At 37.2% G+C, this 15,464-nt stretch overlaps 2 protein-coding genes and 1 long non-coding RNA gene across 6 annotated transcripts; 1 reads left to right on the forward strand and 2 right to left on the reverse strand.

Moving 5' to 3' along the window:
• Nucleotides 1–415: 415 nt before the first annotated feature.
• Nucleotides 416–5,542, forward strand: LOC121328653 (TAR DNA-binding protein 43-like). 4 transcript variants are annotated; one of them, XR_005951707.1, is made up of 7 exons: nt 416–1,113; nt 1,533–1,696; nt 1,874–2,014; nt 2,276–2,446; nt 2,589–2,766; nt 3,603–3,747; nt 4,547–5,542. XR_005951707.1 is itself a non-coding variant. In XM_041273558.1 (6 exons), exons 1-6 carry the CDS (start codon nt 873–875, stop codon nt 3,692–3,694), a joined length of 987 nt encoding a protein of 328 aa, XP_041129492.1. In that variant the 5' UTR covers nt 416–872; the 3' UTR covers nt 3,695–4,468. The 4 variants fall into 4 exon arrangements, 2 of the variants coding, with proteins under 2 accessions (XP_041129492.1, XP_041129491.1); XR_005951708.1 differs by having other exon boundaries at nt 2,589–2,673; XM_041273558.1 differs by lacking the exon at nt 4,547–5,542 and having other exon boundaries at nt 3,603–4,468.
• On the reverse strand, nt 5,458–7,563 carry LOC121328654. Its single transcript, XR_005951709.1, has 2 exons — nt 7,146–7,563; nt 5,458–6,699 (listed from the first exon to the last, which is right to left on the reverse strand). It is a non-coding gene; the product is annotated as an uncharacterized LOC121328654 (long non-coding RNA).
• Nucleotides 7,564–8,820: 1,257 nt separating this feature from the next.
• cenps (centromere protein S) lies at nt 8,821–12,850 on the reverse strand. The gene is made up of 5 exons (XM_041273513.1): nt 12,719–12,850; nt 11,583–11,706; nt 9,910–9,943; nt 9,566–9,632; nt 8,821–9,386 (listed from the first exon to the last, which is right to left on the reverse strand). Exons 1-5 carry the CDS (start codon nt 12,758–12,760, stop codon nt 9,234–9,236), a joined length of 420 nt encoding a protein of 139 aa, XP_041129447.1. The 5' UTR covers nt 12,761–12,850; the 3' UTR covers nt 8,821–9,233.
• Nucleotides 12,851–15,464: the final 2,614 nt, after the last annotated feature.

Raw genomic sequence — 15,464 nt, forward strand, 5'->3', positions numbered from 1 at the left:
AACGAACTAGTACATTCGGCCTTGAAATGAATATACGCAAAGGTACATTATCCTTTCAAACACATGTCTGCTACATTTCATTCACATTCACGGTGTTTTTCGTTTTTTAACCTAAAAGAACATTCCAGCATTTTAGCTGTTTGGTTTCATGACGTAATTACGTTACGTTGTTACATATTTGTTCAGCCTTCTTTAAGGAATGTACTAAAATGAGTTAATAAAAAAAAAAAAAAAAAAACACAGGTTGTCTATGAAGAATAGATATAATTGAACACCATGAATTATAAATTATCTATTAAATATAAACGGTTCAGAAAGCAGAAGTTGTCTAGTTTACAGTAAAGATTGCACGGTTACTCCCCCTTTTATGAACTAGTGGAAGCTTCCAAAGCTATGAGGTAATACGCTCCGAGACACCAGTCGGACATTTTGTTTCGAAGTTTAGGTAGGAAACGTAGAGCAAGGAGGCTGCGCGGAATCGTGTTTTGCACAATTAAACTGGTCCTTTTCAATCTAAAAGGATAATAAACGACATCTTACTTCGGTATATCGAACGCTGACAAGCCAGGAGACGTTTTTTTCCCCACTTGTTTGCCCTTTAAATTGCCGCATAGAACAATAGGGTTTGTAGAAACCATTCATTGCAAGCGTGGTTGGTCAGGGCCTACGTGTTTGCGAAATAATTTTAAAACAAAGCGAATTCTCATCGACTTTTTTTTTTTTTTAATCGCTTTAAAGCTTCTTTTGATATCTGGGGCATAATAATTATTTTCAATAATAAAAAAACCCTGAAAAGTTGGTCGGGTTGCAGCATTCGTCATTTAGATCTTGTGATTGCGGGGTGAACGTTGTGTAGCTCATTTAGGGTAAAAATGGCAGAGTTATATATCCGGGTAGCGGAGGATGAAAACGAGGAACCGATGGAGATCCCCTCGGAGGACGATGGCACGGTGTTACTTTCCACGGTAGCAGCGCAGTTCCCCGGGGCCTGTGGTCTGAGGTACAGGAACCCGGTCTCCCAGTGTATGAGAGGGGTCCGTGTGATGGAGGGGGTTTTGCAAGCACCGGAGACCGGCTGGGGAAATTTGGTCTACGTTGTCAACTATCCAAAGGGTAAGCTGTGCAGTCCTTAACGTATTTATCTATCCCCATAAAGTAAACCGGCCACACGATCGAGTGCATGTGCCTAGAAATACCGATTTTATTAATTTGTACCCCCCAGTTGCTCTTAATGCAATAAAGGTAGTGTTAGGTCTGCTGATTACTGCTTGACGTTGAGCCAGAGCATGAATTTTATAGCTATTAGGTTTTAAGTCTGAGAACACGGGCAGTTAAACTTGTATTTGACATTCATTCAATGTTTTTAAGCAAGCGAAACCTCACTACTGTAAGTGCTGTTTTTGTCAAGGACTGTTTTACACCAGACTGGCAATGGAACTAGCAGCCTAGGCAGTGTGTTATTGTAAGGGTCTGACAATTACAAAGAGAATGGGTTGATAATTGAAAATAAAGTGTGTTTTTTTTTTTTAAAGATAACAAAAGAAAAATGGAAGAAATTGATGCCTCATCTGCAGTGAAGATAAAGAGGGCAGAACTGAAGACCTCAGATTTAATTGTTCTTGGCCTGCCCTGGAAGACATCAGAACAGGATCTGAAAGAATACTTCAGTACCTTTGGAGAAGTCTTAATGGTGCAGGTAAATACATCTGGTAAAACCTCTAGTTTTAATGTAAAATGGTATGAGTGCTGTGCCCAGATGTTTCTGAATTTGTACATTTCTTCCTCCACCCTCATGCACCCTTGGTGATTATTTTTGTTTCCAGTCTGTTGTGATCTTGTATTTAATTTATATTCTCTCTCCGTCTTCCCTCAGGTTAAAAGGGATTTAAAAACTGGCAATTCCAAGGGTTTTGGCTTTGTAAGATTTACAGAATATGAAACGCAAGGAAAAGTGATGTCACAGCGGCACATGATAGATGGAAGGTGGTGTGACTGTAAACTACCTAATTCTAAGGTACCTTGTTTTCTTTAAGAGTAAAGTGCACAATCTACACAGAGGGAAGCCTTGACAAGGGTCATCTTCCTGCTAACACTCTTTATAAAGAATACTGCTGGACTGTCCCGTTTCAACATCCACTTCAATTGTGTAGCTTTGTTTGATTGTTTTTAAAATTGTATACCATGTGGGATTGGCTAATGTTTGCTGATTCACTGCTGTGAAATGCTGTGTTATTTACTTGTGACACTTTTTTTTTTTTTTTGGTGGGGTAAACAGCAAAGTCCTGATGAACCCTTGAGATGCAGAAAAGTGTTTGTTGGACGCTGCACTGAGGATATGAGTGCTGAAGAGCTTCGGCAGTTCTTTATGCAGTATGGCGAGGTTACAGATGTCTTCATACCCAAGCCCTTCCGAGCTTTTGCTTTCGTCACCTTTGCAGATGACCAGGTTTGCTTCATCTTGCTATAAATCCCATTGTTTCCGTAAGCTTTATTTAGTAGCATATCATTTAAAGGTTCATGATGTACCTTTGTGAAACTAAACTTCCTGTATTCTAATTCTTCGTGGTTTTTCTTCTTTTTCCCCCCAGGTTGCCCAGTCCCTTTGTGGAGAGGACCTGATCATTAAAGGAATCAGCGTGCACATCTCGAACGCTGAGCCTAAGCACAATAATAGTAGGCAAATGCTAGAAAGAGGGGGGAGATTTGGGAACAGCCCAGGGTTTGGGAACCAGGCGGCGGGGTTTGGTAATGGCAGAGGGAGTGGAGGTGGGTTGGGGAACAGTCCAAACAGTAATGTGGGGAGTGGGATGAATTTTGGTGGTTTTAGTATTAACCCAGCCATGATGGCTGCTGCTCAGGCAGCTTTGCAGAGCAGCTGGGGGATGATGGGCATGCTTGCCAGCCAGCAAAATCAGTCTGGGGCCTCAGCTAGTACTCCAGCAGCTCAGGGCAATATTCAGAGGGAGCAACCCCAGAGTTTTGGTTCTGGAAACGGCAGTTATGGCGCAAACCCTTCAAGTTTAGCATGGGGGGCGACAGGATCAAACTCTGGCACAAGCAGCAGTGGGTTTAATTCAGGATTTGGTTCAAGTATGGAGTCAAAATCTTCTGGGTGGGGAATGTAAACCTTTTTTTTCCAAGGCTTTACATTTAGAGATTATATGGTAAGTATTTTGAAAGAGTTTCCAGATCCATTTCTAATATGTCCTAGGTAATTTAAATGACATACTATTTTTTGGCCTTTTCTTTTTGTAAAAGAAAACCTGAATGTTTTGTACATTTGACTAAATCTACAAAAGATTAATGTACAGAGTAGTTGAAAGAGAGTCAGTGTTTGCCAGGATGGTAAACTGCAACACTCTGGTTTAAAAATGTTTTGTGTTTCCCTGGTGAAACTGAGATTGGGCAAACCTGATTCTCTGCATGCATTGTAAAAATATTGATATTTCAAAAATTGCATAAATACCCCCCCCCTCCCCATGCTTTATATATTTTCCATGTATCTTGTATTGTAAGAATCTGGTTTCAAACTTCATTTAAGGTTTTTTTGCAGTTTCTTTTAAAGTTTTATAGAAAACACCTTAATTAAAATCTCTCTGCAGTTCATCTCATTTCCAATATGCCTGGAGGAAGCGCTTCACTGGCAGCAATGTTCGAGCAATCTCGGTATCAGTACCCTTCTTCCCATGTCTAAATGCTATTGTCATCAAAGAACACAGCTTCACTCTGCATAAACTGTGTTAGACGGTGGGTGTTGCATTTTTCTCCTATTTCATGGAATCATATCCGCTGTAAAGCAAGGTTGTGATGTGAAAACGGGAGAGCTTTTGAGACGCTTAAGAACTTTGATTGGGATGGATTGTTGGTGCCACGAGTGAGAGGCTGGTATGAGCGGAGCAAAAGCACGTGTGGAAAGAACTGGTTGTGCATTTAAAATAAAGCCATTTAAGAACTGTACGAGATACGGCTCATTCCTGTGGCTTTGGTGAGCGAGTGTGAACGGCGCAGCAGTTGCAAGGAAGGTACGAGTGTTTCTAACTTCATCAGAGGACGTCCGTCTGTCTTGAGAGAGACTCTAGGGTTTTTTTTAAACTGATCAAGTGAAACAGTAGTTACAAATGTAGTGGAATGTGTTTGATCTGAATATTTGTATCTCTTCTTGCTATATTATCTGATGTGAATGCCGTGTGGTGTGTGCTTTTGTTTTCCTGTTTTGAACTGTAAGTGTGGAAATGTGATCTGATGCTGATGGAGGCTGTGATGAGAACACTGGGGGAGCTTGTGGTGTGCAGCTAATGTGTGCCAGAATTTAATCAAGTGAGCTCAGTGTGTCTCAAGGAGGATGAAAGTCTGTAAGAATTCCTTAAAAGGGGCAAATGTTGCTTTTGTTAAGTGTTTGTGTTTGAATGCATTTTATTTGATTTGTCATTTTGAAGGGAGTTTATTAAATAAAATTCATTTCAATAGGTTTTATTGTCTTAATTTATTTTAACTTTTCTCTTTTACTTGAGCCAAACACACAAACTTATTTAATTCGCACATTTAGGGACCTTGGATAAGGAGTGATCTGTCCCATCATGGACCCAGGTTCACATCTGTACCAGGAAGACCCATCATTTTTCTGAAGGCCATTGAAGACCCAAGTCCCAAGGATTGTTGGTGGTCCCAAACTAGCTAATGGTGGATAGTAGCCCATTCCCTCTTAAAATAAGCCTTCCTCCACTTAAGCAGACTTTGGGAGCTCTCCTTTCACATACTAACGGACAATTCATAGAGCTGAACTGGGGAGGGCAACAAAGAGTCATGAAATTAAATCTTTTAATGCTGTACACAGGGGGTAAGTATAGATGTTTAGTTGGTGGGTGGAGGCAGACAGTTTGGGAATCCCTTATTTCTGTGAAAGACTTCATACTGTGGCTAACATACTCCCTGTGTAACTTAAACATCTGTTCATAACTTTTTTTTTTTTTTTTTTTAAATCCATTAAGGCTGTGGGTTTTGTATTGTGGCAAATCCATGGAATGTGTTCTTGCATCTGTTAAGGTTCTTGCTAAAGTGTTTTGAGATCAATGAGTGAATTCAACTCTGTTGAAAAAAAGTACAGCGATGTATGTATAAATCTGTTTAAAGTTTAATTGTGATTTAAACACTATTGCAAAGTGGCCTATATCAGAGACCCTTTTATTTTTCTAGTGTGAATTAAATAATGAAGTAAATGCTGTGCGATCAGGCCCCTTGTGCTTTTCTTCTAAATATTAAAATAAAACATGGCCCTTTTAAATTGTGATCCAAATCAGTAACTAATTAATGTCTTGAGTTACAAAAATGTGCTGCTGATATAAATTTTGTATTTCATCACCATGTTTCAGTTTGAGGGCATGATTGTACAGAAGGTTGAAGGGGTTGAGAAGCTTTTATTTGATTTAATGTATAGGCTGTACTTTGAGTGAATGCCTGCTGTTTAGGACCCCTTTGTAAATGGGACATGTTGTCCCAATGGGTTAATCTGGTGAGAAAAATGTTAATAAATTAATAAAACTTGGGTTACTAATGTTGATCCTTTTATTTGCCGTTTCCTAAAACAAAGCACATGGAAGTGCAGTAAATTGTTGCAGGTTATGCAGTTGTACTTTATCTGGAAGTTAAGCCACCGTGCAACACCTGCTTAGTCCCTTGTTAAATATGGTATTCCTCTAGTGAAGCTCACTTTCTTCACAATATCCCTTACTACTTAACAGTGACATGTTTTAGGGTTATTTGTAAGCCAACAGCAACTACAGCCCATATTTACATTAAGGTCCTTGCATCTAATGAACTTAATATTTTCAAATAACCTGTTTTTTTTGTTTTTTTTACCAAATAAAGTGGAAATGTCATTAGCTAGATGCTTTTAGTACTAATGAAAAAGCTTTAACTACATCTCACTAATGGTGCCTAAATTGCCAGAACAGAAATAATGTGTTGTCAAGTTAAAATATTCTGTTTTGAATTTCCCAGTTGCTTAGCAGACTGACTATTTTAAACTTGCATTGATCTCTTTCTGCTGTTGATTTAAAATTCCACATTAGGCTATTTTTAATTGTTTATTATTACAACAGTTTGACCGCTTAATGTGCATGCTAATATGTGGATCATTGTGTTCTGCATTTGCTCACTGAGATCTTAAAACTGCATGCAAGTTCATACTTTGTCAAGCAAACTGTTTTTGTGGCATTCCTCTTGAAAAAGCTATACCCTTCTTACCTCTTGTTTGTTGTTACTGATTTTTAATATGCAATGTAACTTCTATCAATAATAACACCAGGGACTGGCCAATTAAAGATCCCACCAATATCCATCTCGGTTCAGGAAAAAACCAAACACTTTTTTGCTTTGATTTTCATTAATATAATTTATATGTTACTTTTTTTCTTTACATAGTACATACGTACGTAACGGTCAGAAAGATTACACTTTAGAAATGCTCTTGTTCACATACTTAGTTGTTGAATGTTAGCAGGGCGAGAAAGTCTTCCAAAAGAAGTTTTTGCAGGGAGTCCTTTCTTTGGGTGGGTATTGATTGAAGATTGATCTCTCACCAAGCTGGGATTCTTTAACCTGATCAGAGTCCAGAGCTGCCATCTCTTTCCCCAAGATGTTGAAATCAGACAGTTCGGATAAAATCTTCAAAATGAAGTCTTTCCTTTCTTTAGCGAAACCCTGAAAGAATGAACATTCCATAACAACGAAATAAAGGGAAGCAGATACATATTTGCAACTGTAACATTTTAATGATAAACTAAGGGAAATGTATATATTAGACAGATATATACATACAAAAATTGCATCTCTGTCCCTACAATAGCTTTGTTGTGCCCTGCCCTTGTAGCTGATGTTTTGATAGCAAAACTTAAAATGCTCAAATGTCTAAACCAAGTTGTTAATTAAGCATTAAGTGATTAACCATGATCCATAGCCTTTGCCTTAAGAGGCAGAGGTATAGCTGCACGTTTTAGAGTACATTAGAAACCTTCATTTGTTTGGATGCGTGACCATTGTATCCTATTGTCCTCATTTTTGCACCACACTTAAAAAATGGTACTTTTTTTTTTTAAACTCAATCTCCTGCAAGTATCAATTTACATATTGTACAATGATTTACTCACCCCACTGTTATACTGTGCCCACGTCTCCTCAGCAGGCATGGCTATCGCTGCTGTCGCACTCCAAGCTACGAGAATCAGAGGAAATACACTCGACAGCAGTTGCATGTTGGCCACAGTGAACTTCCAGCAAATGTGCTATTTGTAATTTGTCGCAGTTTCCATCCTTTTTATACTATATCCCACAAAAGGCTCTGACGCACACCCTGAAGCAGTTAATTAGGCAAATTATGCCTTTAGCCATTAACCGTCAATTCCAGGAAATGAATAAATGAACTAGATGAACATACATTTAAAATACACTTAGCATCTTAGCTTGCTGCTTTCTATTTTCCATATTAGTATATCTTAGAGTACTCTAGTATTTAGCAATACATGACAATGAAAGTATGCATTAGGTAGTGCAATAGGGATGTATGTGTTTTTGTAGTGATTCTGACATTTTAAAACTTAGAAATTCAGTCAGTTATGTTATTAAAGTGTTAGTCATATTAGGACTGGTGTTTTGTTATATACTCCATGCCAGTATTCATTTAAATGTATACAATAACAGGTTATTTGAAAACCACTTGTCCCTAGATGTTACTGAGTGTCCTGGAAGAAATTTCTAGAAATGATTTGCTCCCTGCTGTTTTAGCTAATTACTACAATTAAGCTAAATTTCCACAAGGAAGTGGTCTAATGACTATTGTTTACTGTTCCTTTTCATTATTTACATCATTCCTGAAAGGTCATACTTATTTTATTTGTCGATTTCTGTTTAGTTCCTAAATTAGAATCGGAACAGGATTTTGGTTTGCGTGCTGCACATCTATAATGTTCTTTAGACAGAATTTATTAAAGTATTATGACCTTTAGCAATTCATTTTTGTTTTTTGCTCAGGCAGTCTGCACTGAGAATAAGAATCATTCTGGTCAACACTTGAAGAAACACACAAAGAAGGAAGACCACTGTTGAAACAGCATACTCAAGAAAGGTATCCAGAACAAGAATTGGGCAGCAGTAACTCAGCTTCGTATTCAGTGAGGTCCCAGTAAGAACTGAAACTGCCTGTGCATCAATAAGCAATCAATGGTAGCACTTTAAAATAATAGCTGCTCAGTCATATGAATTTCAATACAGCTCAACAGAATTGCACAGGGCTAACATCTGAACAAGTGTTTTGTTTTAATTTTGTTTTTTTCTAGTGAAGATCATTTAAAAAAAAACAAAAAAACAACAAAAAGTCAAAAAATTAATAATGCATATAAATGGAACATAATAGCAGCTAATGCATTGGAATTCACAGTAGTTTGCAGCCATTATGTTAAATTGCAGCACAATTAATATACATGTCATACTGTCTCTTTATATGTAATGTTTTGTTCTGAGGTGTTGTTCGGTATCCAGTAAGATTTGATGGTAAGGAAAAATGAAGCTGCTAGCTTCATCAATTGGTGCTGAAATGACTACAAGCATTTGCCTAAATGACTTGAGGTTTACTGGCTGTGGTTTCTAAAGATTACTGATTAGCTGCCCTTACAATGTAAAGCAGAATAAGGATATTTCCCACATTATTAACTGAGACAATACAGGGTCAGCACCTTTTTTTTTTTTTTTTTACCAACTATAATTAAAAATCATAAATCAAGCAAATAATATTTTATATTTATTAACAAAAAAAAACATAATGCAAAACAATTATTTACAAAATGCGGTGCAAATATTTTTCCATTCTGCAATTCCAATTTTCTTTTCGTACTGACGTTATCCATGGAAAGCATATGCTCAGTACTATCTGCATTAATGAATTAATATGCAAAATGTTTGTTAAATGTCAGATCATGTGTTCAGTGGTCATTTTATCACAAAGACACTCTACCAAGCTTAGAATCTTGAAATAAGGTTGCTTTCAAATCACCCTAATGTTATCAAATACATGTTCTGTTATGTTCATATTTTCAGTTTATACTATCAATAATACCCTTTGCAGATGACATGAGATACTGTCTCCTCTGCTAAATGCTGGAACATTGGGTTCAGATAGTTGATGACAGTCATAATGCAGGCACTGCCCACTGTGTTGGGTATTACCCTATACCAGAGAGGTTTTAAGCCATATTGGAGTCCTCACGTTCATCCATTCCAGACTCCAATGGAGCATCACTCTTTTTTTTTGCTTTCCCACCAGCCTTCTTTCTTTTCTCCTTCTGTTCTTGGTTACTGGAAACCAGTTCCTCGCTCCTTTGCGTGATAAAACTGAACTGCAAAGCAAATCAAGTATTAACGACTGTGAATGTAGCTGAAGAACAGAGGCAAGGACTATTATTATTGCATATTCTTGGTTCGCAACTTTTACCCTGCTTAAAATGGACTGAATTAAGCTGCATTACGGCTTTGTTTCATTACTAAAAAAAGATATAATCCGAAAAAGTTCTCTCACCAAAGCGTTGCTTCTCCTGGCAGTGAGTTTCACATCTTCAGCATTTACTGTGGTTCTCTTTGCATGCCTGAATTAAAACCGTTGCACAAGATCTCAAGTTAGAAACACAGAATGCAAAACAAACCAGATGAAGAAAATTACTCAGGAAATCGCCTAATCTCTAAAATCACAGATATTAAGAGTGTATGTATTGATAAAGAAACATTTTTATTTATATTTTTACCCCATTTGAATTGATTGGAATTTATCCATGTTTATATATATATATATATATATATATATATATATATATATATATATTGTGCATATCTTGGCTCTTTATTTGTATCATGATTTGCTCCTACCTTGCAAATGCTTCAAGGTCTCTGGCAAAAATCTCTATAAATAAAAGAAGAAAAAAAAATTAACCAGCAGGGAAAATAAGTAAAATAAATGTTTTTATCAAACATTTAGAAATAGTTGAAACATACTACTGTACCTAGTAATCAAGACAAGCCCCAAAACAACTTTAAACTGCCTGAAGCCTTCAAATTGTGTATAGCAAACATAATGTTTTAAAGTCAATATCCTCAGTCCATTATGTAGACTTTTAATTGTATGCTCTGGTTAATACCTTGTATATTTCTTTATAAAACAGTATGATCACTTGATTTCAAAAGCATTTTTTACAATGTCAAATAATAGAAGGAAACCTTGGTTTTCATTGTGTGTGTCTGACTATTTTGAGTGAAACTGTTCTTGTAAGTTTTGAGATTAGATGTGGCCTTGAGATAGCGGAGAAATAAAAGCTCTATTAGCTTATCTGTCATATAATTTCACATACTGAATGTAGTCAACACTAACATTTATACTCTCTGTCCAGGCATGTAAAAAAAAAAAATAGACCCCTGCTTAAAATTCACTTTAATGCAAAAGCCCTGTTTCAAAGCATCACATTGTTTGTTGGGCTTTGACCAAATTTGGTATTTGAGTCTGTTTTGGACAAGAGGCGCTAATGGGGGAATCATTCTCATTCCACCGATTTGAGAAATTATATTCACTCACGCCTTTTAAATCACTGTGACTGAAACTGTTGCCTGTTTGAAAGAAGCCCTCAGCAGGTCATTCTCATGCAAAATGAATCTGATTGCATTGAAATGATTTTTATACAAATGCTTGGCTGCAAAGACTTGGTATTTCTTTTCCACACTTTGCCACCTGTGTGCGTTGGTGTCAATGTGTTCAACATGGCTGAGAAATATATACGCTCCTTTGGAAACTCATACATTTCAAGCCAGCTAACACCAGCATTACCATTTCCTTTGACAAGCGGCATAATACTAGTTATTAAATGGAACGGAAGCACCAGCACCAAATAACTTAATGTAAATGTTAAAATTTCAAGTCTTCCAGGTCGACTGTTAAAAAACTAAGAAACATAAAAAATATGTATTTTCTTCCCCCTAATTAATTTAGCCCTCTTTATCATATGGACTAGTTAATGGCAAAAAAAAAAACCAAAACAATATGCTTGCATATTTAACACAATTAACATGTTATTTGCAAGTGGGAAGACATGTAGTTTTTACCACACCATTTCTGATTGAGAGGTTCTAGAACCTCAGTACTTTCATGTTACTCTTTACATGTTTAGGGTGGATTACTGTAAATAACTTGTGTTTAAAATGCTAAATTTGCGTTCCGTACTGAGAGCTAACACTCTCTACAGCTCCCTAGTTCACTTTCACTATCAGGAAAGTCAGACCCAAACCTACAAAAACCTTTAGATTGTTACTGATCACTTATCACCACCACCTGAGCTTGTACACTCGTCTAACAAAACTCACAGTAAAACCTGGAATAGATCAACCAGCTACAGCATGCCATGGGATCCATACTCCTATCCCTAATAAGAATATAACCTGCACATTTTGTCTAATCAATAACATGTAGTGTATCTTTAAAAGCTGTCCTGATTAGGAATATCTGGTAAAACATTAGGAGCCTTCTTTTATTCAAGGAGGTAACCCGAACTCACCACACTGTCTGAATGTAGTTTCCGCAATGGCTGCTATGGTTTGCTTGCTGAATTCCATGTCTTTGTCTTCTGCCACTTCTTGGCACAAGAGGCCAGTAGTGTAGTGGACAGCAGCTTTCAGCCTCTGTGAATAAGCATGGTTTAGGTGAAGGTAAAGCACCTGTATCCCACGAACACTAAAATATAATCCCTTGCTTTCTATTGTGTACATTTTTCCATAGTTAAATCTTCCATTTAAAAATCGTAATCCAGCTGGTTTACATTCCTCTCCCTCCTTGAAACCACCTCATCACTTACCCAAGAATTAACCTAGCCACATTTTAACTATGGCAGCTCTATCCTTACTGTAGCTGTTTAAAAAATACAAAATAACAACAACAAACAACAACTTGGATCATTTAGGTACTGCCCCTTACACAAATAATTACACAAAGGTTCACAAAGTGACATATCCTAGGATGATTATGTTATTAATTATGGCACCAATATCCTTTAGACTTTAAAAACAATAACTATAAAGAAGAAAAATGATAATTTGTGGGGTTTTGCAACAAATAATTGTGCAATAACTGCTTTTTGTTTTACTTTTTAAAAGTCACGATCAGGATATTGGTGCATGAATTATATTTTAATCCCAGGGTATTCATCACTTTGCGAACCACGCTTGCAGCAGCAATGTCATTTTGAAGCTTGTAGTTCAAGAAGCAAAACAGAAATTAAAAAGGGGGAGCACTTTACCAGAAACATATCTAGGCTATATTTCTAACATGGTCAGGGTTTTGTTTCTCTTCGTTGTTGGCCAAATAAGTTATTCTTATATATATTTTGCTTATATATATATTATTGTTTTAAAACAATAATAAAGCAGAGGGAAAGTCAGAATTATTAATAATGTCACCACAGACGCATTTGCTTGCGTACTTGGTACCCCAGTATGAACACTGATGCTGACACGGCTGCCTGTAGGACGGTAAGTATATTAGGATGTCGTTTTAAAATGCGAAATGACATTATTTTAAAGGTTTGGGAACTGCCGCGTATGCAGCGATACACCCCTTCTTGCAGCGAAAGTTAATTTCTGGTAATTAAATAACAGAATATCGACCTACGTAAGTAAGTTATTTCACAATTCTCACCTGAGTCCGAGTAAAATTCCTCTGCTCATCTGTGTCTTCCATTACTATTCAGGTTTTTGGCACTAGCATTTAATTATTTGTAAATAAGAGTATTTCTTTTTCCCCCCCGCGTTAATTCCTGCTCAACTTTCCCGCGATCTACGGAAGCTGTCTGTAGACAGAAAATGCAGACGGAAAACAAAAGCGACTGTCTGTATACCGGTATATGTGTATTGAAAGATGTGAAGAATATAACAAAACGCTCGGTAAAACTTGGAACTTACTCCAAAGTATTAAAATAATTAATGTTTTACCACTGTAAACAGACATAACAAGTTACTATGTGATTTAGGCCAACGGTTTTAACACACATGCGTTTGTTTTTCACGTTTGTAGTACAATTTAGACACGCGACCAATTCATACTCTTGTTTTGCTTACGCTGGTATGTTCATTTCGTTTCACTGTCATTTAGTGAAACATACGATTTAATTAACAATATGCAGTTGCCAAAGGGAGTTGTTATTGTTTGTCACTGTCTTTGCAAATTAAAATACGGAATAACGTTGGCGCAGTTTTCTGCTTCAGAAATCAGCCAACAAAGCTGGATATTCGTTTCAGTATTATGATTCCTGCCCCATCACCAGTTGCTGCTGGCCTTCAGATGCTTTTCAGGTATGGACACAAGACTGCTATTGCCCAGCAGTTTCTCCCATTCCAGGTTTTAATACAAGCCTGATGGTTAGCTCCAGTGTATAGCTACCAGCCCAGGTATCTCATATTAAACACATTGTAAAACCCGGAATGGATTCAAGTGCTATGCAATGGGAGTCCCATCCCGTGAGATGATTTTTAGCAGTCGTGTAAGTCTAATAAAAGGCTAACATACTGTCAAACCAATGTGTCAGTTCTGAACATTTTACATTCAGAATGCTTTCAATTTTTGATTCCTATTTTAATACAGTGTTATCATTTGCAGGTGTCAGATGGAATGGAAGGGAGCAGCACAATGTGTTCAGCAGGTGAGCCAATCAAACTGTTTTATAAATTATGACATTGGTTATTCACAAGCCCCACCTGTGCTACTAAGTTTGAATGAACTGATCGAAAGTTTTGTGCATGTGTTGGTTCAAGTTTCATTTGTTTTTAATGCTATACATTTTGGTATCTGAAACTTCCCTAAATGTTTGACAGATCTTTTCTTGAAAGTGTCTGTGCACTCAGCTCCTGTGATGCTAACAGCCTATTAAGTGCAACGTTTAATGAATGTAGGGTCTGTGATCTTTTAAATGGAATGATTGTACTGCATGTCAATTTGTAACGTGGTATTAGAAATGTCCTATATCTTATAACAACTTATATTGCATTGTCTAAAACTCAAGCTAACCTTTCTGAACGCAATATGTGTGAGAAGAGTGAAGTGCACCACTGGAGAAATCCGATCAGGCACCTCATTCCAGCAGTTAACAGAGTTGAAAGTCATACTTCAGTAGTACCTTCTAGACAGGTCTGGCTGGTTGTGGTCGGGATCATTCTGTCTTAATTGCATTAATTGCATTGGAGCGTGTGTAAAAAAACAAGGACATGAAGGACTCTGAAAAGGGGTAGGGTTATGTTAAAACCAGCCAAGCGTGCGTCAAACTTATATACACTTGTTTCCCATCTGCCTGAGTGCTGGTAGACAATTTAACATATTTAAACTTAATTGGATTTTAAGTGGAGCTTTTGATATGGTGCTGAAAGACAAACTGTAGGTCCACAATCATGCACTCAAGGGCTGAATAACCCAAACAGTACCACTACCGGTCCTTGAACATCCCAAGGACGATACAATCACTATTTGCTCTAAAATGTTCACAGAAATAAAGACTTTTTTTTTCCCAGAACCAATAAATCAACCAAGCATTTGACTCCTTTTTGAACAGACTATTCAGAAGTGAAAAGCGTATGTGTGTTTAATTGTGGTAAATGAATGCCCCATTACATAAGGGCGACAGAGCAGCACACCACTGGGGAATGAATGGGTTCTGCACACCATGTTATTTTCTCAGCTAGCTGTCTCATAATGTACCAGATGCTTCCAATTTGGAAAAAAAGGTTTTGTGCATGTGTTTTATTTATATATTTCATCTGTGCATTGTATTCATGTCAGCCTCTTTCATGCATCTCCAGCCTGAGCGCTCACATTCAGCTCCTCTGGATTCCACAGCTTTCTACAGACCCCTATTTATTGAATTATGTATTTAAAAAAAAAATAAAATAAAATAATCTTCTACATTCCCCTGCTGTTAAGAAGGCATTTTAGGTCAGAGTTTTCAAAGTAGAGGCGTATTATTCAGCATTGTGTTTGTTATTCATGTTTAGTGAGAAGTTAGATTCGAGACTGTTTTGCTTATTTGTAAAGTAGGATAAAATATTTCAGTTTTCCTCTAAACCTTTGCTCTTATTCTTCGACTTTCTCCAGCCTCTAGCCAGATCTTACACCCCATGTATTGAACTGCCCTTCTGTTTCACAGGGTTGGTGCTTTTCTAAGGCATTAACAGCCCTCTGATAGTCATCAAAGGCGAGGCAGACAACGACTTTCCCCAGGGAGATCCAGCGATTACCTGCTGGAGAGGAGAAAGTTAGAAGCCGTCGGAATCCACGTCCAGTTAATGGTCAACCAGAAGTTAGTTCTAAATGGTTTCTAGCTTCTCTTTCTATAACCCTCCATGCTTATACCCGGGATTGTGTTTTGTATTTGGGATACACAGAGGACAACATCTAA

The sequence above is a fragment of the Polyodon spathula genome, chromosome 16 (genome assembly GCF_017654505.1).
Source record: "Polyodon spathula isolate WHYD16114869_AA chromosome 16, ASM1765450v1, whole genome shotgun sequence".
Classification (NCBI taxonomy): Eukaryota; Metazoa; Chordata; class Actinopteri; order Acipenseriformes; family Polyodontidae; genus Polyodon; species Polyodon spathula.

Excerpts from the sequence above, each read along its gene's own strand:
- cenps (XM_041273513.1), bottom strand. The coding sequence starts at position 12,760 with ATGGAAGACACAGATGAGCAGAGGAATTTTACTCGGACTCAG. Across the intron at positions 11,707-12,718 it reads GGAATTTTACTCGGACTCAG|AGGCTGAAAGCTGCTGTCCA; the intron begins GTGAGAATTGTG and ends GCTTATTCACAG. Across the intron at positions 9,944-11,582 it reads AACTACATTCAGACAGTGTG|AGATTTTTGCCAGAGACCTT; the intron begins GTGAGTTCGGGT and ends TTTTATTTATAG.
- LOC121328653 (XM_041273557.1), top strand. The coding sequence starts at position 873 with ATGGCAGAGTTATATATCCGGGTAGCGGAGGATGAAAACGAGGAACCG. Across the intron at positions 1,697-1,873 it reads GAGAAGTCTTAATGGTGCAG|GTTAAAAGGGATTTAAAAAC; the intron begins GTAAATACATCT and ends GTCTTCCCTCAG. Across the intron at positions 2,015-2,275 it reads GTAAACTACCTAATTCTAAG|CAAAGTCCTGATGAACCCTT; the intron begins GTACCTTGTTTT and ends TGGGGTAAACAG.